General features: G+C 33.0%; 4 protein-coding genes across 4 annotated transcripts; 1 reads left to right on the top strand and 3 right to left on the bottom strand.

Moving 5' to 3' along the window:
- Positions 1-1,104: 1,104 nt before the first annotated feature.
- On the bottom strand, positions 1,105-3,629 carry LOC120188811 (uncharacterized protein At1g03900-like). Its single transcript, XM_039192205.1, has 3 exons — positions 2,988-3,629; positions 1,856-2,140; positions 1,105-1,390 (listed from the first exon to the last, which is right to left on the bottom strand). The coding sequence occupies exons 1-3, from the start codon at positions 3,471-3,473 to the stop codon at positions 1,325-1,327; spliced, it is 837 nt and encodes a 278-aa protein (XP_039048136.1). The 5' UTR covers positions 3,474-3,629; the 3' UTR covers positions 1,105-1,324.
- A 696-nt stretch (positions 3,630-4,325) lies between these two features.
- LOC120189093 (dolichyl-diphosphooligosaccharide--protein glycosyltransferase subunit 2-like) lies at positions 4,326-10,961 on the top strand. Its single transcript, XM_039192426.1, has 20 exons — positions 4,326-4,432; positions 4,588-4,733; positions 5,326-5,518; positions 5,626-5,715; positions 5,907-5,969; positions 6,177-6,246; positions 6,435-6,499; positions 6,943-6,997; positions 7,186-7,313; positions 7,405-7,520; positions 7,931-8,000; positions 8,424-8,528; positions 8,653-8,742; positions 8,820-8,968; positions 9,145-9,256; positions 9,335-9,418; positions 9,668-9,748; positions 9,842-10,066; positions 10,609-10,731; positions 10,821-10,961. Exons 2-20 carry the CDS (start codon positions 4,591-4,593, stop codon positions 10,935-10,937), a joined length of 2,079 nt encoding a protein of 692 aa, XP_039048357.1. The 5' UTR covers positions 4,326-4,432; positions 4,588-4,590; the 3' UTR covers positions 10,938-10,961.
- Positions 10,962-12,002: 1,041 nt separating this feature from the next.
- On the bottom strand, positions 12,003-14,508 carry LOC120188876 (probable methyltransferase PMT3). Its single transcript, XM_039192259.1, has 7 exons — positions 14,175-14,508; positions 13,914-14,078; positions 13,624-13,806; positions 12,951-13,545; positions 12,770-12,882; positions 12,455-12,675; positions 12,003-12,379 (listed from the first exon to the last, which is right to left on the bottom strand). The coding sequence occupies exons 1-7, from the start codon at positions 14,421-14,423 to the stop codon at positions 12,061-12,063; spliced, it is 1,845 nt and encodes a 614-aa protein (XP_039048190.1). The 5' UTR covers positions 14,424-14,508; the 3' UTR covers positions 12,003-12,060.
- A 2,820-nt stretch (positions 14,509-17,328) lies between these two features.
- Positions 17,329-21,385, bottom strand: LOC120188804 (NAC domain-containing protein 21/22-like). Its single transcript, XM_039192197.1, has 3 exons — positions 21,078-21,385; positions 18,473-18,722; positions 17,329-17,785 (listed from the first exon to the last, which is right to left on the bottom strand). The coding sequence occupies exons 1-3, from the start codon at positions 21,260-21,262 to the stop codon at positions 17,372-17,374; spliced, it is 849 nt and encodes a 282-aa protein (XP_039048128.1). The 5' UTR covers positions 21,263-21,385; the 3' UTR covers positions 17,329-17,371.
- Between the last annotated feature and the right edge of the window lie 1,736 nt (positions 21,386-23,121).

Consider the following 23,121-nt stretch of genomic DNA (forward strand, 5'->3'; position numbering starts at 1 on the left):
GCTTGAAACATTTTTATGTTTTTAAAGAATTATTCATTGTTTTACGCGAATACATTCATGTTAATTACTATCATTGGGGGGAATATTATTGGAGGAAGATTATCAGCAGGCTACTCGGCTGTGTGCTCAGGGCCTTACTGGTTGTGCGGGGTGTATGGTTCTGGGGAACCTACACAAACAAATTGTGAAAGGATGGGGGTAGTGTTCATGTTTTCAAAACATGTTGCATAAACAAATTTTATTATAATATTTTGTTAATATGTTTTTATACACTGTATGGAGCACACTGGACTTTTTAGCTCATTCTGTAGTTTTTACCTTTTTCAGATAACAACAGACCGTAAGCTAACAGATTTGGCATCAGGAGAGATCAACTACTTATTTTGTACGAACATATATCTCTATATGTTTTTCGGTTATATTTGGTGACATGTATTTGCTATCGTTTTGGATATATCTGTATTATTAATATTTTGTTCTATATTATATTTAATGTTCTATAAGTTGTTAAAAAAAAATCTCTGAATGGGACATATGACCACTTAAGTTTGGGTTTAACTTATAGATCGAGTTACAATTTTTTTTATTAATTTGTGATGAATACATTGTAGTATCAATTCAGAAATACTAAATCATTTGACATTGAACACTTATTAAAAACCTAGAACCCCAAGGACTAACAACAATTTCTTAATCACTGAGGTTATCTTGTTTGTGCTTAATATATATATTTATCTTTTAGATTTTTTTTAATAGACCAATCAATAATTGACACATGACATAATATTAATAAATCATTTTACATAAATTTTGCCATGTTAATATATATATATATATATATATATATATTTGTGAAATGAAAGTTTTAATATTATTTAAAATTGTCATATATTAATAAAATTATTGGTTACAATTTTCAATTTCGAACACAACACAATTACATGATACAACTGTAATAAGAGGCATATCAATCTATACAATATAAATTATTAACATCTCACAACCTACATAACACCTTAAACACAACATGACAATATCACTAATTATTATTGCCATCATTGAAAAGTCAGCCAATTTATACATAAAAATAAATAAATTTCTCTGATATATTTAAATAATATTTTTTTTGATAAAAATATATTTAAATAATATAAAACAATAACATACGAGTTCAAGCAAAAGGGATGTGGCATCAATAGGATACTGGAAACATGGAAGTATTCGGTATCTTGTCCTTTCTTTTTGCTTAATCTCTTTTCTTTATTTCTTCATCTTTCTGCAAATATCCAAAACATCAGATAGAAGGATCTCGCTTCGCATACTATTAGAAAGCCGCCCATCCAGACGCCGTGGTCTTCCTCGATCCAGATCCACTAGCAGGAAGATCCCTCTGTAAATGTTACCAATGTAGTTAAATTTGAATACAGAAATGAATTCCTGTCACAAAGAAATATGACAACCTCCAAACATATAAAACACTATCATCCAGGACGAGTTCCATTCCATACATGGTTTCACCGTGTACATTTAAAAGGTCATAATATATTCTGTTTTTAATATTTGAGCTTCGATTCGAAACCTATACCCACATTATTTCTACCACTAGGGAACATTGATAAGTCATGGGGGAAAATACATACAACACCTAAAAACAATGACCACAAGGAATCATCTGGAAAACGAGAAGCTACGAGTATAATTTCTATCAAACAAAGAAAAGGCATGTGGAGAATATACTATGCATAAAGGGAAAAAGGGTGCTCCTGAATACACTATGATAACCGATTCCCAGCAATGCTACATTTAAGAAAAACACGATGAAGGATGCATCAGAAGGATTAAAATATAGCCGTACCTCTAGTTGAGAAAAATTGGTTAAAGGGTCAGTTTGTCTTGTGTTTTCCTCGGGTGCTCTTAGACCTACACCTTGACTATTAGATGTCATAAAAGCAGCAGCAGGGTCGTTGGGAGAGGGTGGGATAGGAGACCGAATTTTTCCAGAACCACTGGGTGGTGGGGCAAGGCCCAAAGTCTTAGGCTTACCACTACCAGAGAACCCCCCTGACAATCCAGTAGCTGAAAGCATGCCAGTTCCACTAGATGGCTTGGGCTTCACATTAATTCGCATGGTCTCCCCTTCCTATAACCCAAAACACCACAAGATCAAAATCCACCTAAAACGAATTCAAACACAGCACTTAAAAACCTTATTGCTTAACAGCAAAACAGATTGACTTGTTCTCTTTAGAGCAGAAACCAAAAGTCACCAAACGAGAAAGATAAATGATCAAACCAATAGAGAAGCTTATTTATTATTAATCGGTATGATAAGATATCGAAACAACAGAACCTACAAAATCAAATATAAGAAATTACTTATTTAACATGGCATATTGGCAAAAATTGAAATTGTACCACCTCTTCACAATATTTTAGACTCCTCAAAACAGTAACATCAAAATCCAAATTCAGCAAAATGATATCAAAACCAGAAGGGGAAAAACCCTCAAAATCAAATTCACATAGCACATTGGCAAAAAAGAAATTGCACATCCTTAATAATAATAGAAGAAATGAACATAACAAACTCTCCTTAATAAGATTCTTCAAGACAGTAACACCAAAATAAAAATAAGAACTTGGCACTTATCCAAATATTCAAACTAACTTTATAAATAGAATAAATCAATTGACTTATTTGTTTGCTCCAGCCCATAAAACTACATTCTTCCAAATATGACGCCAAAAATTCATTAATAACAGGATAAAAAAAATACCTCCTCGCTTCCAGTCTTACATTCTCAACTCAACAAAAATTTAAACTTTTAGAATACTAACAAAAGTAAAAAATTCAACCCTATTATTTTATGCAATAACTCACATATATGATAAACCAAAATAAAGAATAAGCAAACCCACATTCTAAGATCAAACAAAATTAAACGTTTAAAGCTACTAAAAGCAAATAAATACCCGATATTTTCTACCTTCAATCTATGATTGACTGCGGGATGAATATCAATAATAGAATCATTAGCATCTGTCTCACTGGCCTCTTTCTCGTTCTGTCTACTAACATACTTCTCATGATCAGACAATGCAACGTTGAAATCAAAGGCCTCGTTTCGCTCGTTAAACCCGAGCCCAATAAAGGCGTGTTTCCCATTGCCGTCCTCGATCTTGAGCACGAAGTACCGGGAAGAATCGAGCGCGGGCTCAACGGAACTCTCGCGCTGGCCAGGGTATATAAAACAAGCGGCGAAGAGCTCAGCCGAGTTGGGATCCTCCAATCGGATCTTGCATCGGTCCTTGCAGGAGACGACTCGAAGCCGACCCGACCAGATCTTGTCGGATTGGAGCCACTCGCCGCATTTGTAACCACCGGAGGTGGAACGAGGCAGGATTTTGTAGACAGTTACTTCACGGACCACGAGGAGGGTGTGTTCGAATGACTCTTCGTCGTCGAACGACATGTCGTGATATGGGGGTTAGGGTTTATCTTCCTGGGGGATATTTGAAAACTTTTTGAGGGGATATTTGGGGGAAGAAGGAAGAGAGGTGAGAGGTAGAGAGGGAATGATCAGATGTTGAGAGATTTGGGTAAGCAAAGAGACGTGGCTTCAATGATAGTGATTGAATTGTCAACTGCTCTTCGCCAATTACAGTTTCATCCTTTTCTATTTTCCTAAATTAATCAGAAAATATTTTGCGGAAATATGAAGATTTGTCCAATAAGATATTCTTTTGAATGTTTGGATTATTAGGTTAATTTAAAAATTTGTAATTTGCAATTATAATTTGAAATCTACAAAAGCGTGGATGATGGTCGGTAAGTGAGAGGGTAATGGTAGCAAATAAGTGGGTGGGTCGATGGTGATGATAATTAATGGCAAAATGAGCTTTAGGGATTTTATGAATTTTAGATATTTATAAAAGTAAAAAAAGTTAATTTTTTTGAAAATATATTAATTTAAAAAAAAAAATTAAAGTAAATTAAAAATTAGGCAATATGTCAAAATGTAATTTGTTAATTGATTTTTAAAGTTTTTAATATTATTTCGAACTAAACACTTAAAATGATAATAAATATAATATTAGACATTTACTTTAAGCAAAAGATACTATATACATTTCAAATTTCAAATGAGCAAAGGATATAATTTGTATTTTTTTTTCATTAGACCATATAAAATCAATAGAACAGTCTCCATAAGGCAAATGGCTGGTGGGTTGAAGTTCAAGCCCAAATTAAGTTATGGCCTTAACCTTTTAGGCCTAGCCTGAAAAATTGGTGGGACAAACTGGTAATTTTACTTTTATCCCTACTTCTACTACTACCTTTCTTAGCTCGGCCACACTCCATAATCACGCACAGCAAGGACTGCGAAGACTTCACCAAAAAGAAAAGGGACGAATTTCTTTTACATTTATAGTACGTTAGCGATCTAATAAACCCTAGTATTTTCAGAGTTTATTTCCGATCTATTCTGAATTATTTTTTAAATCCTATAAGTTTTTTTGGTATTTGTGAAAAATCCATTTCAGTTTTGAGGAGTTTGGCTGACTATTGTTGGATTTTAATTGCAGGAAATGGCCAGAAGTCTAGCTGGATTTCTGGTTCTGCTGCTTGTTGTATCGATCTGCGAAGCGGCTTCGCTCTTTCAACCAGTCTCCGATTCTCATCGATCTGCCGCTCTTGAGCTCTTCACTCCCGATCATGGATCATTCAAAAGGTTTTCTTTAACCTATATATCTCCGTTGGTTGTTAAGGAAATATATTCGAAGGAAATGTTCAACTTAGGATGCTTTTGATAACTCGTTGAAAAGAGTAAAAAAATTCAGTGGTTAAAATTTTTCATTTGATAACTCAATTCATATCGTGATAAGTAAGTTATGCATGACTACATCTGTTTATAATATGATACTCTCCATTTTTGGCAAGTTTATGTTTAAAACTTAATGGCCTCTTTATTTAATTAGAACGAGTGAAATATTTAATTTACTTTTTATTATTTGTTTCGATCTGTCCCTTATAATGGAAAATGTAATGAAGCTAAACATGTGGAATTAATAATTATCAAAATTCAACGTTTACATTCGTTTTTCTATGATACAAATTCAGTGCTTATAAATTCAATACTAAAAATCTAGTACTTAATTTTTCAGTTTATGGATAACAACTTAGTTAAACATAAACATTTTTTTCCAAGAAAAGTAAAATTGATGAGAACTTGGTTTTTCTTTTATTTGAATTGGAAGTTGAAAAGAGACCTACGAGAATGAGGTTTTAGGAAGTATCTTATTTGATGTAATTGGTCTAAACAGCTTGGAAGAAACATACGAGGCACTAAGAACATTTCAGATTTTTGGAATTGAAAAGAAGCCTGATGTAACCGCTTCAGCTTGCCGTTCAATTTCTGAAACTGTTGGGTCATCAACATCAACCTCAAAGGATCTTTTCTATGCTTTAAAAGCAAATAGCATAGCAGAATGCAAGATACACGAGACAGCTTCTAAGGTATTATTTGAATTTGGTATGCTGACATGTGGTTTAAGAGCTTTTCACTTTGTTTAACCCAGGTGCTTAATTTTTATTGTTGCCGCCTTTTTCCTCATTTGCAAAAGGGCATTATTTCAAGTCTTAATGCTGCTGTCAGTGCTGCAAGTTCGTTGCTTGACTTCTACTATTCAGTAGGAGGTTTGGTACTTATCAAGGTAATGATTGCATTCAAAATACTGGTTATTATGATGTACTTCTTTCTATGCATCTATTTAATCAATTTTATGAGTACCTCCAACAAATTTTATGATTTTTATCCAGTCCAGCTTATTTTCTATAAATGCTATAGCTTTTAAGTTGTTTCTCATTTTGCCCCTACCTTCTAATGCCTGGTTTGCCAATTCAGGATCAGAGTTCCAAAGATGATATTCATCTTGCTGATGCTGAAGGAGTGTTCCGCTCAGTCAAGGTTTGTTGTTATAACTAGATTTAGTTTTATGGGGAGGTTAAAGTGCTCGACCTCGCCAGATCTATTCAGGCAGACTGATGCCTACCATTTCAGTGGAACTAGTTGTTGTGGTGAGGTTCAGGTTTGGGGAGGAGGCTCACTGCTTGAGCCAACTCCAATTTGCATTGTTATTAATATATGTTTGCCATGGATGGTTTTATGTTCCAGGCTTTCAGCCAGAGTGATGGCAGGTGGCGTTATAGTTCAAGTAATCCTGAGTCTAGTGCTTTTGCTGCTGGTAACTATTTTTCTGGGTTCTAAAACCTTTTTCCCTCAAGTGCAATGTCTGGTACAAGTACCATATTGCTTTCTGTTCTGTCTTTGGTCTTAGCTCATTGGTAACCGTTGTTTGCTTTCTTCACATTTATTAATTGTTTTGTTTGATTGTGCACCAGTTGCTTATTTGGGTTTGTCATATTCTTGCAGGAATAGCACTTGAAACTCTCGCTGGAATTGTTTCTTTAGCATCTTCAGAACTTGACCAATCTTTGGTAAGTATAAATGTTCTTGCTTTGATCTGGTGAGATTGACTAGTTTATGAATCTGAATCACTTTTCAGCTCTATGTGGATGATAAGATGTTCTCTCATTGGTTTTTTTCTTGTACCATGATTTACTTGAACTTTTAGCCATGTCATGTGGGATATCTAGCTTCTAAATGTGTATGCATCTAAGTACACATGTTTTTAAAGCATTATGAGCAAGGATTAGTACATTTTACCAGATATTTATTTATTTTTAGATGCTTATTTAGTTATCAAATTGTTGTGTTGAAGCAAGTGAATTATTTGATTATGCTTATTTCTTTTGATATTGAATTATCTCAGCTCCACTGAGCGGATATTGCTTTAACCCAAAGTCTTATTTTGTTCTTCTCTGTGCGTGTCAAGTCTGGGCGTTTCATAATGTATCATATGTTTGCTTATTGTTGGCAGATTAGTACTCTAAAAAATGATATAAGCAAGCTTTTTGACAGCATTGAGAAATATGGTATGTATATCTCTCCTCTTCCTAGATTCATTGTGTTTTTTTTTCTTTTTCTGGTTCTTGTTTTCTTCGAAATCTTTTTATTCCCTTTTACTTCCATTCACCATCTCTCAATTAAAAAATAGTGAATATTATTACTCAATTTTATATTTCTTTTTTAGTTCTTCATTTCTATTAGTTCTCTTTTTCAGATGATGGGACCCTTTACTTTGATGATAAACTTGTTGATGGTTATGAATATCAAGGTCCTTTATCAATCACCTCTTCAGTTCTTAGAGGGCTAACAGCATTTGCTGCAGTGACTACCGGAAATATCGATGTCTGTAGAGAGAACTCAATTATCATTCATTTTAGCCCACTTATCTTTTCTTCTCAGAGTGCAATCTAATACTTCTGGTTTATATCTGCAGCTTCCACGGGACAAAATACTCGGATTAGCTAAATTCTTCCTTGGTATTGGAGTTCCTGGCGATGCTAAAGATTTCTTCTACCAAATAGATGCCTTAGCTTGTTTGGAAAGCAACAGGCAAGGTTTTTCTTTAAGCATTTTTAACGTATTTCATTTATTTGATACAATTTGATGATAGATATATATTTTTTGGCTACCATTCCTGTTATTTAATTATCCAAATAGCCTTTTATTATAGTGAAATCTTAACCTTGGTTGAATTTCTGTCACCCTTGAATAATATGTTCTCTAGTAACTCTAGTTGATCCTTGAAAGAGAGCAAGAAGTTATGCGCATGCCTTTTGTGAACTTCATTTTGCATAATCTGGAATTGAGCTCAGTGTTTGTAAAATTGTTTTCATAGTTACTTTATGCCTTTCGTGACAGAGAAAAGTAGTAGTTTTGTGTGCTGCTGTCACCATTTCTCTTTGGTTTTATGTAATGAAGCTCTGGAACTTAATAGATATTAAATTTCACTTGGCATGCAGGGTTTCTATCCCATTGATCTTATCACTTTCATCAGCTGTGCTTTCATTGACCAAAAAAGACTCACTCAAGGTTTGTCCAAAGTTAAAATCCCTAACATGAACAATCGTGAGCAGCGACTTTAATTCCTCTATAGTGGCAAAAACCTACCATCCAAGGATTGATGGTATTGAGATTAGTGGCATTTCCATTTTGCTACTTAAATACATATCAGTTTTAGATCTTCATGAAGATACTTGTGTCATCTGATGGAGTGTATGCTAACTTCTTTTCTGGCCTTTTTATCAAACTGTAATCATCTTCATGTCTCATTCATCTGTGTCCAATTTATGGTGCATATTGCTGGTCAATTATTATGTAATTGAACCTGCTTTTCATTTGCCTTTTATACTTAACCCTCCTTGATTATGCCAGAATTGAAAATATCCATCTCGTTTGGGGTTTTGTTATTGATGAATTTTATTTTATTTTATTTTTGCTCATTGAATAAAACAGGTTAGAGTTACTACTGTGCTTGGTTCAAATGCACCACCTCTAACCGTGAAGCTTGTGGGTGCTTTTAGTTCTGTTTCTAAGGATGCATCTCTAGTTGAAAGCCAGGTATGTTGTTTCCTCAAGTAGTGGTCATTTTATTGGATTTACTTTCTTCTTACAAAGTCTCTTTTGCATTTTCCTTTATTTCTGTTTAATTTGATTTATTGTTCATAAATTTCATGAAATGCAGGAACTTAAGTTTGACCAAGGATCTGGGCTACATATCTTGAACGACTTGCTAAAGAGTATTGATGTTGGAAGTTACACATTTGTTTTTGAGGTATCATTGTCATATATTATTGGATTGAAGCTTTAAGTTCATTGATCTTTCTAAGACATGAAGTTTGAATCTTTTAGGTTGTCCTTCAAGAACCTGAGGATGAAAAAGTTTATGTTATGGGAAGCCAAACAAAAGTACCAATATTTGTCACGGGACTTGTCAAAATTGAAAATTCAGAAATTGCAGTTCTTGACAGTGATCTTGGGAGTGTAGAATCACAGAACAAGTATGTATTTTTTCGCATATTGTTTTGGTTATTTTAATACATGTAATTTATATAATTGATAATTGTTTAGGAACATCTGATGACACTTCTAATAGTTGGTTCCTAGTGTTTTAGCTTTTAATTCAACTGAACTTTAATGTAAAGTTTAATTCATTGCCTACGTCCTACATATACAGGCTAGACTTAACTGCTAAAAATGATGTATCATTATCAGCAAACCACCTCCAGAAGATGCGTCTATCCTTTCAGTTGACCACTCCTCGTGGACGTGCTTTTAGGCCACATCAGGTTGGTAGTTCTGCTTGTCTTCATTTTCAATGTGTGGTTTGCTTTGCAGCAGTTTGTTGCTAATTTTGTGGCTTGCAGGCATTTCTCAAGTTGAGACATGAGAGCAAGGTCGAGCACATTTTTGTGGTTGGAAACTCTGGAAAACAGTTTGAGATAGTTCTAGTTAAGTATCTTTTCTTTCATGGGGTGAACATCTTTCTGGATGTGTGTTACAGATTAAAAACATTTAATGTTGTTTGAGATGTCTCTTCTCTTACTTCATATGGCATGTGATATGCCTGTTTTTCATTGGGAAACAAGAACACATCTATAGTTTATGGTATTTACTAACATATTTAATATTCAGGCATATGTGCTTTATTCAATGTGTGTTTTCTTTAAATTACTAATCCTATATTGCTTGTCTTGTAGAATTTCCTTGGGCTGGTTGAGAAGTTCTTCTATCTCTCAGGTAAATATGACATGGAACTCACTGTTGGTGATGCTGCTATGGTAAGTGTTGCTTTGCTCTTCCTTTCAGAAATGTTCAATTTATACGAGTCCACAAACACATACAAATAAATATACATCTTTTGCTCTCTTCAGGAGAACTCTTTATTAGTAGCTATTGGATACATCGAGTTAGATCTACCTGAAGCACCTGAGAAGGCACCCCGCCCTCCTCCGCAGCCTGTAGATCCTTACTCAAGATATGGACCCCAAGCAGAAATAACACACATCTTTAGAGCTCCTGAAAAGCGTCCACCTCAAGAGCTTTCCCTTGCTTTCCTGGGTCTTACTATCTTGCCATTGCTTGGATTTTTTATTGGGGTTAGTCCTGTATTTCACAATTTTACTTATTTATATTTTTCATTCAACCAGAAAATTACCAGTGTCTGAATTTCTAATTGATTTATTTGAGTCTTTTATTCTCGGTCAAATTGTTTGGTGTTGCCTTGCATCCTGGTCTGATTGGTCTTACCCTAAACTTGTTTGAAAGTTTTAATTCATGTGTTAAATCAACATTTATTCTGGACCCAGCCCATGTATTTTCTCGTAACTTCTGCGTTTCTGTTCTGGGATGCTTTGTTGTATTTTTTTTTCTATCTAGCCTGGAAAATTTAATGCTTTTTTTTTTTATGGATAGCATTCTTGGAGCCTTGTTAAGTGGTCTCGGTAGAACCCGGCACTTCATTGTCAGTATAACTGCTAAGCTATCAAGTATTGCAATTTTGAAGGCGCTCACACATACAAATGATATATATACTGTTTACTATTTCTGGTCTAGTTCTTGCATGTCATAGTAATATTTTACGTTAATAATGAAGTCATTGTTATTTTCAAACGTTATTGATCTTGCTTGCTTTTGACAGTTATTACGACTAGGGGTGAACATGAAGAACTTTCCCACCAAACCCATACCTGCCACATTTGCCGTTCTCTTCCATGTTGGCATCGGAGCAGTTCTATTGCTCTACGTGTTTTTCTGGTTAAAGGTTAGTATTTTATCATGCACTTGTAAGCTTCGTTCATTCATTCATGTATAATTTCTAAAGGCTTTTAAATTTGTATGTTGTGAGTGCAGTTGGATCTATTCCAAACACTGAAAGTACTGGGTTTCTTGGGAGTTTTCCTTGTGTTTGTTGGCCATAGAATCCTTTCTCATCTTGCCGCCGCATCAGCCAAGTTGAAATCTGCCTGATCCTGGGAATGGAGACACAATAAATTAGTCTTTTGAACAATTTTTTTAACTCGGATTTTGTAGGCCCATCTTGACAGCATTTAAGTTCTCTATTACGAATCCTTGTCCTAGTTACGTTGAAGAAACCATGGTGCTAGCGACAGACAGCAACATCAGTGCAAACCCTCCTTCGACCCAAAATATATTTCTAATTTAAAATTGAGTTAAAACTTCAAGAAGTTGGAACTCATGCTTCTTAGATTTTGGATTTAGCTTTGAAGGATGATTTCGATACAAGATAAAATCAAGATATGTCAGTTTATTTTATTAAAATAGTATATATGGCAAGGAAAAGGTTTGATCTGTTTGATTTCAAATATGTATTAGGATTTATTATTAAATTAATTAGAACAATATAATAACATGCTTAAAAGCAATTCCCAAATAATCTCAAATAGTATCAGGGGAGAATATGACTTATAACATTATTGGAATCTATGATATCATATGTTTGATTCATGAAAGATTATTGACTAATAATATTATTAAAAAATAATATTATCCTTCAATATTAAATTGAAAGACATTGGTATAAAATTTATTGAACTCTTTCTCTTGAAATTTATCTAAATTTTACATTTATCATATATTAATATAATTAATGTATTAAACAATATTTTAAAAATAAATATATATTATTTATAATTAACACACACATGTATATACCAAATGTCATGTTTAATATTATTAAATTTCTATAAAAATAAACTACATGATAATCATCACTATGGACAAATGGTTCACAGAAACTTGCATATAATTAACATATATACTTGTATTATATCATAATTCATTCCATATTTTATTTCCAAGGACAAGGAACTCTTCCAGAGATGTTTAAACCTGCATTTTATCGAAATAAATTGCTCTTGATCTAAGAACTCGAGGAAGAATAATTTGGTAAAGAATAGGGATGAAAATAAGACAAAAGAATGTCCATTTATGTTCTACAGTGAAGATAAACAGATAGTTTAAATGAACAAAACAAAGCTACCCAAAAAAAATCATTGGCATTAACACAAGCCTCTAGTAATGAAACTAAACAATATAAAATCATAATTGGAATTTGAATTGAAATCAGTCTTTATTCCGATTCCTTAAGGCTTTCACTTGTAAGCCACATTTTCTTTTCAATTATGAACACTACATCGTCCTCATCTTGCTCAACCAGCTGGGAGTCCACCATTGCCACTTCTTCCCAATGTAATGCTCCTAAATACTTCTTTATCACCTCCGCTATCGACCGTTTATCGTTGTAAATGAAGTAACCTTTCGGCCTCAAGATACGGTCCACCTCCAACAACAAATCCGCTATGCTACACCCTTTCTTCTCTATATCGGAGAACAAGGTCCAAGCATGAATCAGATCGTAAGTTCTCGGATACGTAGAGTAGCTTTCGCACCTGTCGGTTTCCAGGGACACGATTCTTAGCAACGAATGCAACACTTCAAAGGCATATAAAAAGGGGTTTACATACCAGTTGTGCAGGGTTCCTAGCAGTCCTCTGTCATATACTATCTTGAGAGTGTTGGGTCCATCTTCGGGCACTACATTCATAACCCAAACGTCTTTGTTATTCAGAGCAGCTGCAAATGAACCCAGGTTTGCTTTCATGTCCATCACATTTCGAAACGTGTCGGGCTTGAGATGCGGACTGAAAATAGTCCAATAGTGTTCGACTCTTTGTTGCCAAAGTTCCTGCAACACATGAAGATAGTTTCTTCCTGTATGCATCATATAAGGCATACATCACGCAGACATGAAAAGGTATTAAAGTCTCGTGAGAGATTACCGTGTCCTTTACGAACATATCATCGGAGTATCCTAACTCTGAAAGACGGGGTGGAGGTGTTGTCAAACGTGCAGGCCAAGGAACCAAGCCGCTCCCTTTTGCTCTATGAACTTCTGTCAGGGTCGAAAACATGAGAAGTGTCTAGTTTCAGTAAAGGGGGCAGAGGGAAAAAAGTACTCACGATTAGTGTAAGGACTGATACAAGCTTCCATTGGAACGCCCCATGCGGCATCAGGATCAACATCGGATCGGCACATTGGAGGTAGAGTACCGGGCTCTCTTTGCATATAACAGTCATTTGTCAAGGGTTTAACCCAAATAACAGTTTGATCCCTTTTTACTGCTATTTTCCAACACATCCGTTCGAAGAGGGAACTCATTGCTCGAAAAATTCTCAAATCTTCATCATCTTGTGCATATGCTTCAGGGGATGAAAAGGCAAAATAGCCTCCAGGCCTCAGTATCCTGTCTAGCTCTAGAAGAAGGATCCCATTCCTTTGAAGCCAATCGATCCTGCAACGAGAACAATGTGCAAGTTCAAAAGATCGACTTGGATAAGGAAGCCTCTTCGTCCCCAAAACACCAAGATACGCAGGGATTCCTCGCTCCAGAGCAAACTGAATCTGGTTTTGATGAGCATCATTTGGTGCTACAGACATTGTAAGAATATCATGTGATAGCAGGTATCCTCCGAAACTGGCAACTCCGCATCCCGCATCGAAAGCTGTTCGGACATTTCCCTCATTGCTCATAATGTTATTTGGAAAGTTCAACATCTGCCAGTTGAAACACATGAATATGATGATTGCAATATATCAAACAGTCGGTGCTTTTAGAGGACAAAAATCACTCACATTTGCCATTGAAGCAAGATATTTATCTGCTCCATAATAGAAGTGAGTTCCTCCACCAGGGAAAACAATCTTGTCACCCCTGACAGCCATCCATCTCTGGTCGGATTTTTCGGTTGCGAGATGAGTATGCGGTATATTCGCTTTCCATATTTTATCCCGACTTTTTGGCCACTTGATCGAGACCTGCAACAATAAAGAAACCGAAAACACTATAATACCTAAATCTGCATATGATAACAAACATAAGAACTTCACTTGAAATGCAAGAAAACTAGACTGCAACACTTCACCCTGTATCCTGGTGGAGGAGGAATCAAACAATTGTAACGTTTTTCCGGCAACGGACAATGTCTTTCGTAATGTTCCATTACAGATAAATCCAACTTCAATCTTGTTTGGTATATAAGATTCCTGTCCAGGCAAGGTATTATCTCCGAATGTCGATCATCGCAAACCTTTGAAACCAAAACAATTGTGATATCAGATACTCCATAAACTAATACAGCTGCAAAGCTGTAAACAAGTTGGCTTAATATCAAGGTCTCACTCACAGGGAAACTCTTTGGAATGAAACCATCATCGGCATCTTCTTCGATTCTAGTTGAAGAATCGGCATTAGTATCATCCTCCCCACTCCAGTATGAAGATCCGAATTTCCTCAAAGATTTACTTCCGTACTCGACAGCCGATGAACTGCGGCTTCGAGTATATGCATAGAAGCAACCGCAACAGAATACCAACACTATAATCCAAGTGATTAATCGATTCTTGGGATTCACGTCAGCTCTTACCCTTGTCATATCGTTTTCAGATCATCCAAACTAACAAATCAATAGTTCATGCAAACAGAATACCTCAAATTTTAAATATTTTTTCTTGAATCTTCTCTAGTTGCATGTCCAAAACTTGAAAAACAAAAAAGCATTACAAATTCAGAATTACTTATATATATATATATAACACAAGCCATTAATAAATTAAAAACTATTGATTCTTAATGAATGAATGCATGAAATAAGACCACATAGAGGACTAAACCATTATCCTATAACAGGGCATTGAATCCAATAGAAGCCATTAAACAAGCATTGGCAGTGCTTCATTGACATAATTAACAAACTGTTATACTTCCGGAGAATAATCTCCGGAAAATGCCAACCAGACAAAACCCTTTGTTTATCAGAGCCTCCAAGGAGTCCATATCCTGCGGACGTAGGCCTCTAACAGGCTCAATTGACCTACAAATAACTATAATTACCCTATGTCTATACCACCAACTAGAAGCACTATAAATATCAGACAAGAGGGATGGCCTCCATAAGCTGGCACACAATCTTCTTCTTATTTATGATCGTCTCTCTCTCACACAAAAACATCAGCAAACATCGTTCTTCGTCCAAATTAAAAGGGTGAATCGTCAATTACCGACGACATAAACTTATTCCCATCAACACAAACCGGTAGTATTGAAAAAAAGATTTATTATTAAGAGAAACAAATCCAGTTTCCCAGCTCAATCTTTCAAAGCTTCAATGCCTTTACAACTTAATAATAATGAACAGATGATTAATTAATAAATGACACATTTAAAACAAGGACAGAAGGTGGAGAACTTGTGCATGTTGGTGTAGTTTAGTATTCTTTAATTACCTGAAAGGAAATTTGCTAAAAGAGGAAAGAGCAAGTCTGGACAAACAAAAAAGGAAACATATATGAATATATTATATATGTTGTTTAGAGATTTTTCAGAATGCTAAAAGCTGTTTCAGTTTGTAGGAGTGTACATAAGCTAAAAAGATAAAAGAGACGGAGACAGAAAGGAAAGAGACAAAGTTAAGCGACAATGAAGATTGTCGTTCTGTTAGTTTCAGTTGCAGACGGCGATTCTTTTGGGTGGTTTTGTTAGAGATTTTGAATAATTCTTTCCCTTTTTATTTCCACTCAAAATTATGGAAAATACTGGATTTGAGCTGACGTAAATAATATTATTTTTGAAGAATTTATAAAATTTCAAACATATTTCTCTTATTAATCAACAGATAGAAGGAACAATTATCACTTTCTCTCTTTTTTTTGTTTATTTATAAAATCAACAAAATATTAAAATAAAAATTTACTTTTTATTTCATTTAAAGTATATTGGTCTTGTTGTTTTAGTCTTTTTATTAAGACAAAATTTGAGACCTAAAATATTATTAATAAATTGGATGATTATTTAATTTACCTATGGATGAGTTTAGAGCGCACATAATACATAATTTTTCGTTGGTGGATGTAATACATTATTTCAGGATAAGGTCGTCAATGGTTGGTTTTGATGGTTGTTGCTGGGATGAATTTTTAAATTTATATAAGTGTTCTAATCTTAAAAAAAATCTAAAATAATTATAAATTTTAATAAAAATATAATTTAATTATATTCCTATTACAATTTAAACTAGATAATAATAAAAGATTAATTATGGATAAATCATTATATTTTTTCATATTTATTTAATAAAAATAATTTAATTAGTGATATATATTGATATGTCACATTAAAAGTGTGTTTTGGTTTGCAACATGTATTACTTATTGTCATTTAAATGTTATTAGTGATATATATTTATATTTTTGACATGTATTACTTAGAAGGCCCAATATGACATATTAAATCCATCGTTGGTTATTACTTAGTTTAGGATGTTACACGAATGAAGTGTTGATATGTGTTCTTGGTTTCAAACATGAATTTAAAAGTTGGTTGTTAATTTTTAATCATTTGATATTGATCATTTATACATCTCTACTTACGAGATTCTCGAACTCGATATATTAAAAAATAAAAATAATTTTTTAATCATTAAAATTGTTTAGTTCATGCAAAATATTGTTAGTTACTGAGTAAAAATAATAAATATAAATTGCATAATTATAATTATAATACTTCAATTAAAATTTTATTCATATACTTTTTCGAATCATCAAAGGAAACAGAGTCATAAACTAAAATATTTTTAAAAAAAGGGAAAATATTTCATTAACAATTTTTATATTTTCAAAAAAGTATTATATTCTCAAAAATATTTTTAAAAAGGAAAAAAATATTGCATCCAGAAAGGCAGAAATGATTCTTGGTACTGTTTACTTGTCAAATCGATGAACTGTAATCTGAGCATCCCCTTGGGTCCCACCAGGTCAGATCAGGAGGAGGAACCCTCAATTATTGCAATCCCGATGCTTAAAATGGACCACATCTCGTCTAATAACAATAATACAAGTGTATATTCGTACTTCCAATTATTGTTCAATATATTATTTTGAAGAAAAAATTATATAAGATTAATAAAAAGGTTTTTTTTTCTTTAAGGTTTTGAGTTTAATAATTGATTTGTCTATGCATTGTCGATTAAGAAAAATTTAAATAAATATTTTTTAATCATTTTAAATTATTCAAAATAAATATTTATCATAATTTTATATACGATGCAAGTGAAGTTTTAGTTTGAAAATATCACTGAAAAATAAATTATATATACTTTGTTCTTACATATAATTTTTACAATGCCCAATGTTGTATACAAAATAAAAATGAACCCTAATCCTAAAAAAGAAAAAAAACTACACATGCCGATATTCTTTTATCATCCAATGTAACATGAGCTGTATATCCAAAGGCAAAGACCACACAAACATCACTAATAAACAAATGGGGTTGTTTTCTTCTTCTTTTTTACCCTAAATCATATGAAATATCATGTCTATATCTTCATAGGAAAACCATGCTATTATCAATCTCAAATCCTACATCCTCCAAGTTGGAATCGGCCACCCCATGGCCATGAACATGATGACGATCCTCCAAGCTGTTTTCTTCCATGTTCATGTCCCACAAGAACTCGTAATCATCGTCGACGACTTTCGAGCTAACTTCATAATTGCTGAAGCTATCATTATTGTTATTATTGTTCTTTAGCCGAGAGGAATGAAGTAGGGTTAACAAGCTTTGGCCATGGTGTTGATGATGTGCGGGTGTGGTGGATACAGAGCTGCTGATTTGTTGATGCCCGCCGCAAGCCATGCTTGTTTGAGTTGAGGTCTCGTACATCATGTGGGGGCTCCTTTCGGTGTTGTTTTCTGCTCCTTTGATCTTATTAAATACTCTACATAAAACCCAGTCTTCCTGTCATACAAAGACGGATCCATAAATACTTTTTAGAGTGGACATATATATATATATTAACAATAAAATTTTTTCTTAGAGGACAAACATAAATTAACGAAGTTTCAAGGTGGACACAATTAAAATGAATATCTAACATAAAAAAATCGAATTTTTCAATTACCCATCTTACATGTTCTAAAATAATTTTCATTTTTTTAATTATCTAAAATGAAAGTCACTGTACATGATATTTTTATGATATATTATCTATCTACATTTCTTTATTAAAGAATCTCAAAAGTTGACGAAAATTACTATATTAATTTCCAAGAAAAAGTGGAATAAAAGCAAAGATATCGAAAGTATCTAGCTTAGTGATATAATATGAAAATGTGACAATGCACATACATATATAGTTCCCATGAAATTACCATTTTGGCTTGAAGATAAGCCTCAAATATATTTTTTATGCATAAGAACTTGATTATGAAAACACATGGAACAAAGGCAGTGGATAGCTAGAAGATGCCCACTAGCTTTTGTTTGAGTTTCCATGGAGAAAACACGATATTTTTTGTTCACATACAAATGGCCCCAATTGTCAACCCTTCTTTCTCTCACAGTCGTTTTCGAGACAATGCATTATAAGTAGAAATATGATGACCACGGTTGAAAAAGATGAGCAGCGAGGGAGGGAAAACTGACCTTAGGGGGCATATGTGGGGTCTCGAGACGAAATTCATGCATGATCCAACCTGTTTTGATTCCATTCGGAGCTCGGTTCATATAAAATACCAGTGTTTTTCTCATCCCCACTACTTCCTGTGTTATCGGGTCGATCACCGTTCGATCTTTCCCCGTTGCCTTCCAGTACCCGGATCCCGTTGCTCGATTAGTCCGAAACCCTGTCGCGTATTTCCTGTCACGGAAGCTGAAGAAGTACCACTCGTTAACAAAGCAAAAAATTGTCTTATTATATACTTGGAATACCCTAGATAAAATTTTAAAATATTTTAAAGGGATAATTACAATTTTTTATTTTTAATATCTTTTCTTTATTGATTGATTTATATAATTATATATATTATCATGAGATCTTTGAAAGAAGCATGGATTTTCCCTTTAAAAACAAAAAGAAAACAAATTAAGAATAACCAGGCCTCAATGAACTAATTAAGTGCTAAAAGAAATTATTTAAGGAGACAGAGAAAGAGAGTGGCTTCAATTTAACTCAATATGTTAGTCCAAAACCACACTCAAAAGCTAGCTTACGTGATCTGTATGCTAGAAAAACTTTAAATGATTCAATTTGAAAGAATTTAAATGCCTAATAATCTTCTCTATTGAGTAGTAAGGAGTTAGAAGAAGGTAAAATTATTGTTTTTTTTTTAAAAAAAATTTAATTTAGGGATTTTTTTTTTGTTAACCATCGATATCTGATCTATTGATTGACTATTTCGGATTGGATTTTGAGAGCCATTATTTACGTGATCTGTATGCTAGAAAAACTTTAAATGATTCAATTTGAAAGAATTTAAATGCCTAATAATCTTCTCTATTGAGTAGTAAATAGGAGTTAGAAGAGTTCAAGGTAAAATTATTGTTTTTTTTTTAAAAAAAATTTAATTTAGGGATTTTTTTTTGTTAACCATCGATATCTGATCTATTGATTGACTATTTCGGATTGGATTTTGTAGAAGCCAATTATGGGACGATCATTCCAGATTGCTCCATTTACAAATGTCAGAATTTGAACTCCTAATCTTACTTAAATAATCTTTCTATATTATTTTTACTTATTTTAATTATATCATCTAGGGGCGGATGCATAATTTTAGGTTAGGGAAAAACTTCTAAAATTTTAGGAGATGACAGATTTATAAAATTTTAGGGGTCGAAAATATATTTTCAATAGAAAATACATAAAAATATATGATAATTTTAAATTTTCAGGGGGCGACAACCCCCTCGATCCATCCCTGATATCATCCTTTAAAATATATATTTATCAAATAATTTAATTATATTCAATATTTATTTAAAAAATACTATATATATAATTTAAAATCAACATTTAATTATTCAATCATTAAATTACCAACAATTAATTCTTCAATTTAATAAATAATGTTAAACTTGTTTCTATCAATAAAAAATAAAAAAATACACCAAAGCTACCGCATAGAGAGAAAGATAATATGTATTAAAAGTAATAATATATATATATATATATATAAGAAATAATATACCAAAAAACGAAATAATATTAAATATTAAAGCACAGAAGCAAACTTGGGTGAATAACCACCACGTAAACATGCAAATTTTAGCTTCTGTTTGATTACAACTTGTTTATGTAATTTTTACTTAAAAAAATAGCTCAAACTCCATCCACCCCCTTGTATCAACAAAGTCTAGTTTTAGACCCTATTTGAGAAGAGGAAGATATTTAGAATAATGGAAACCTGAAATCACCCACTTGTATTTGGTTTTTGAGGAATATATTTCCATCATCTTTGTTAGCCAATACTTACTCCAAATTATATATAACTTAAATCAAATCACAGGTTGTAAAATCTAGTACTTATTTGGAGTTTTCACTAACAAAGTTGGTAAGATAAATTAATTAATTACATATTTACACATGCATATCTATAAGCATACATACACTTGCATGTATATGAACTTCTCTTTCTCTCTCTTTACTATATATGTGCGTGTGTGAGAGAGAAACAGTGTGAGTATATATTCTAAGAAAACCCATGTTTTTCCCATCTCTCTCGCTTTCATTATTTTCTTTTCAAGGGAAAATTTGTTTACCTGTTTGCTGTTTCTAATTAATTCTAACAGCTAACATGGCAGAGGGCAAAGCATGTTTTCCAGTGCCTTGAACCAGGGTCCAGAGATCAAAGACGACTCAATAATTGTCTTCCTTTCTCTGTCTTTCAGACATGCTAAAGCACACCAACAACATCACCTTACTAGTTTGCCTCAGGCAATGATTGATGTTTGTTGACGGTAATAAGTTTATTTGGCTGTTGATGATTCATCTCTTCTAATTTATTTCATCTTTTTTTTGACTATCATCTTCTCTCTTATATCTTCATATCTCCCACAGATAAACACCAGCTAACGACTGTTATTCATCGATCACGACTCTCCATCCAAATTAGAAGAGATAAATCACCAACGACAAAAAAGACAAACTTATTCCATCGACCATGATTTCTTTAGCTTTGATGGGAGTATAGGGGAGAATTACAATTTAGAAGGAATAAGATTCCAAAGCAAAAGCCATAAATAAAGGAGAGAGAGAGAGCGTATACCAGGAAGCTGCCATGGCTCACATGTATGCAAATCAATTTCCACCAAAGTACCCTTCAAGACCTCCTCATTTGCAATCTTTTTGTAGAGATAATGGCACACTAATTCCTCATCACTTGGGTAAAACTTAAAGCCAGGAGGCAGTGTAGCTCCAATGTCCCTTAGCCCCATTTTTTTTATGTTGTTAACAAGGGAAAGGTAGGAGAAATTGGAGAAGAAAATCTTTGATTAATTTAAGGTAGGGGTTGAATGCAAAAGAAGGTATGGGATGATTTTCTAGAAAATATTATATGGAAGGGGAAGGCTGTATTGGGTATATAAATATATATAGCCATTATAGTTTAGGATATGACAAATGACAATGAAGTGCCTTTGCCAACTAGAATTTCTTACAATATTCTATCATGTAAAGTGGCCATGCTTGTGTAACTATAATTTGGCAAAACCAATATTACAAGAAATCTTCTTTATTTATCTGAGGTGTTTAATTAGGTTAAGAGAAACCAAATGATTTTATTTATTCATTAGAGAAACACTCCAAAACTCCCCTTTTTATTTAAATGGATTATTTGTGTAAAATAATAAATACCCAAAATCATAAAAATACTTTCTTTATTGAAAAAGGCAAGAGTGTGAGGATACATGGACGAACACAAGATTTTATATTATGAGAAGAACTTATGAAATTGCAAGGAACAAACTTATAAAATTTTAGGGGAGTCAAAAACATATAATCAATAGAAATTTAAAAAAATACCTAAAATATATGATAATTTAAAATTTTCATTAGAGTGATCATCCTCGTCACCCCTTCAATTCATTCATATATATATATATATATATGGTCATGATCCACTTGCACACTTTACACAGATTTAGGACCGTTAGATGAGTGAAAATAGATGATTGATATTAACTCATTTGTTCTTTTTTCATTGAATATCTTATTATTTCTTGTTGTTAATCTCAATCGTTTATTTTCATTCATCCAACGATTCTAAATTTATATAAAACTAAAAGATTTTTACACCGTGTAAAACTAAATTTGTGTGATTAATGGTAGTCTCTTTACTTTATCAACATTTTCTTCATCATACATCTTTTACTTTAGTTTTCAAGACAACTCTAGTTTGTGTGCCCTATAAGTTTCATTCATCTTGCTTTTGCATTTTTACCCTTTATATTCTATATGTACTGCTCAGCAAATAGCTGCTATTCATTGGGCCACTTGAGTCCAAACAAGAGGAAATGAAAAGAAGGGAGAGATTTTGCAGAATAATTATTGGATGAAAATAAAACACGTAATATAAGAAATCGAATATTCGCCAGTACTTTTAATCAATTGATTAATATTAAAATAACAAAGGGCTGGATTTCACGGGATACAACATATGAATATATTGAAGAAACTGCAAAATATATACTCCTTCAGTTTTATTAATGTGATTATGTATGGACTTTCGATGGTAAAACTTTTTAATATATATTTTTTTATTTTTAAAATGTATTATTCGTAGTATTTTAAAAACTTGTAATCTAACGGAATAGCCAAAGGTGTAATTTTACTATTTAAGAAAATTAAAGCCGAATCCCATTCAATTTTTTATTGAAAAAATAGGATAAAAATGGATTTGGCACGCATTTCTTCCCATCTTCTTTTTCTTGAAAAGAATATAGCATTTGGTAGAAGAAAGGATCAAGCTTGGTGAATTTAATCCATCATGAACTCGTGAGAAATGTAAATTCACCCTCATCATTTCAAGAAGTTAATGAAATGCTCAACATTCCTTCATGAGAGTGTTATAAAACTAGTTGGGGTTTAAGAAGGGTTTACAGAGGAAAGAGCTCAATCAATGAGTTTTCTTTTTAGTTTTAAATTTGTAGTTATACTTTTCATTAATCTTTGTTTGTTATATCACTTTATTTAATCGTCGTTTGATTAGTTAAAGAAGTAGGAGAGTCCTCTAAAACGAAAGAGAAGAAGAAAGTTTGAAGAAGTGATTAAGAGACTTTCTTTTTGTGTTTTGCCT

Source organism: Hibiscus syriacus, unplaced genomic scaffold (genome assembly GCF_006381635.1).
Source record: "Hibiscus syriacus cultivar Baekdansim isolate YM2019G1 unplaced genomic scaffold, ASM638163v2 tig00116951_pilon, whole genome shotgun sequence".
NCBI classification, from domain to species: domain Eukaryota; kingdom Viridiplantae; phylum Streptophyta; class Magnoliopsida; order Malvales; family Malvaceae; genus Hibiscus; species Hibiscus syriacus.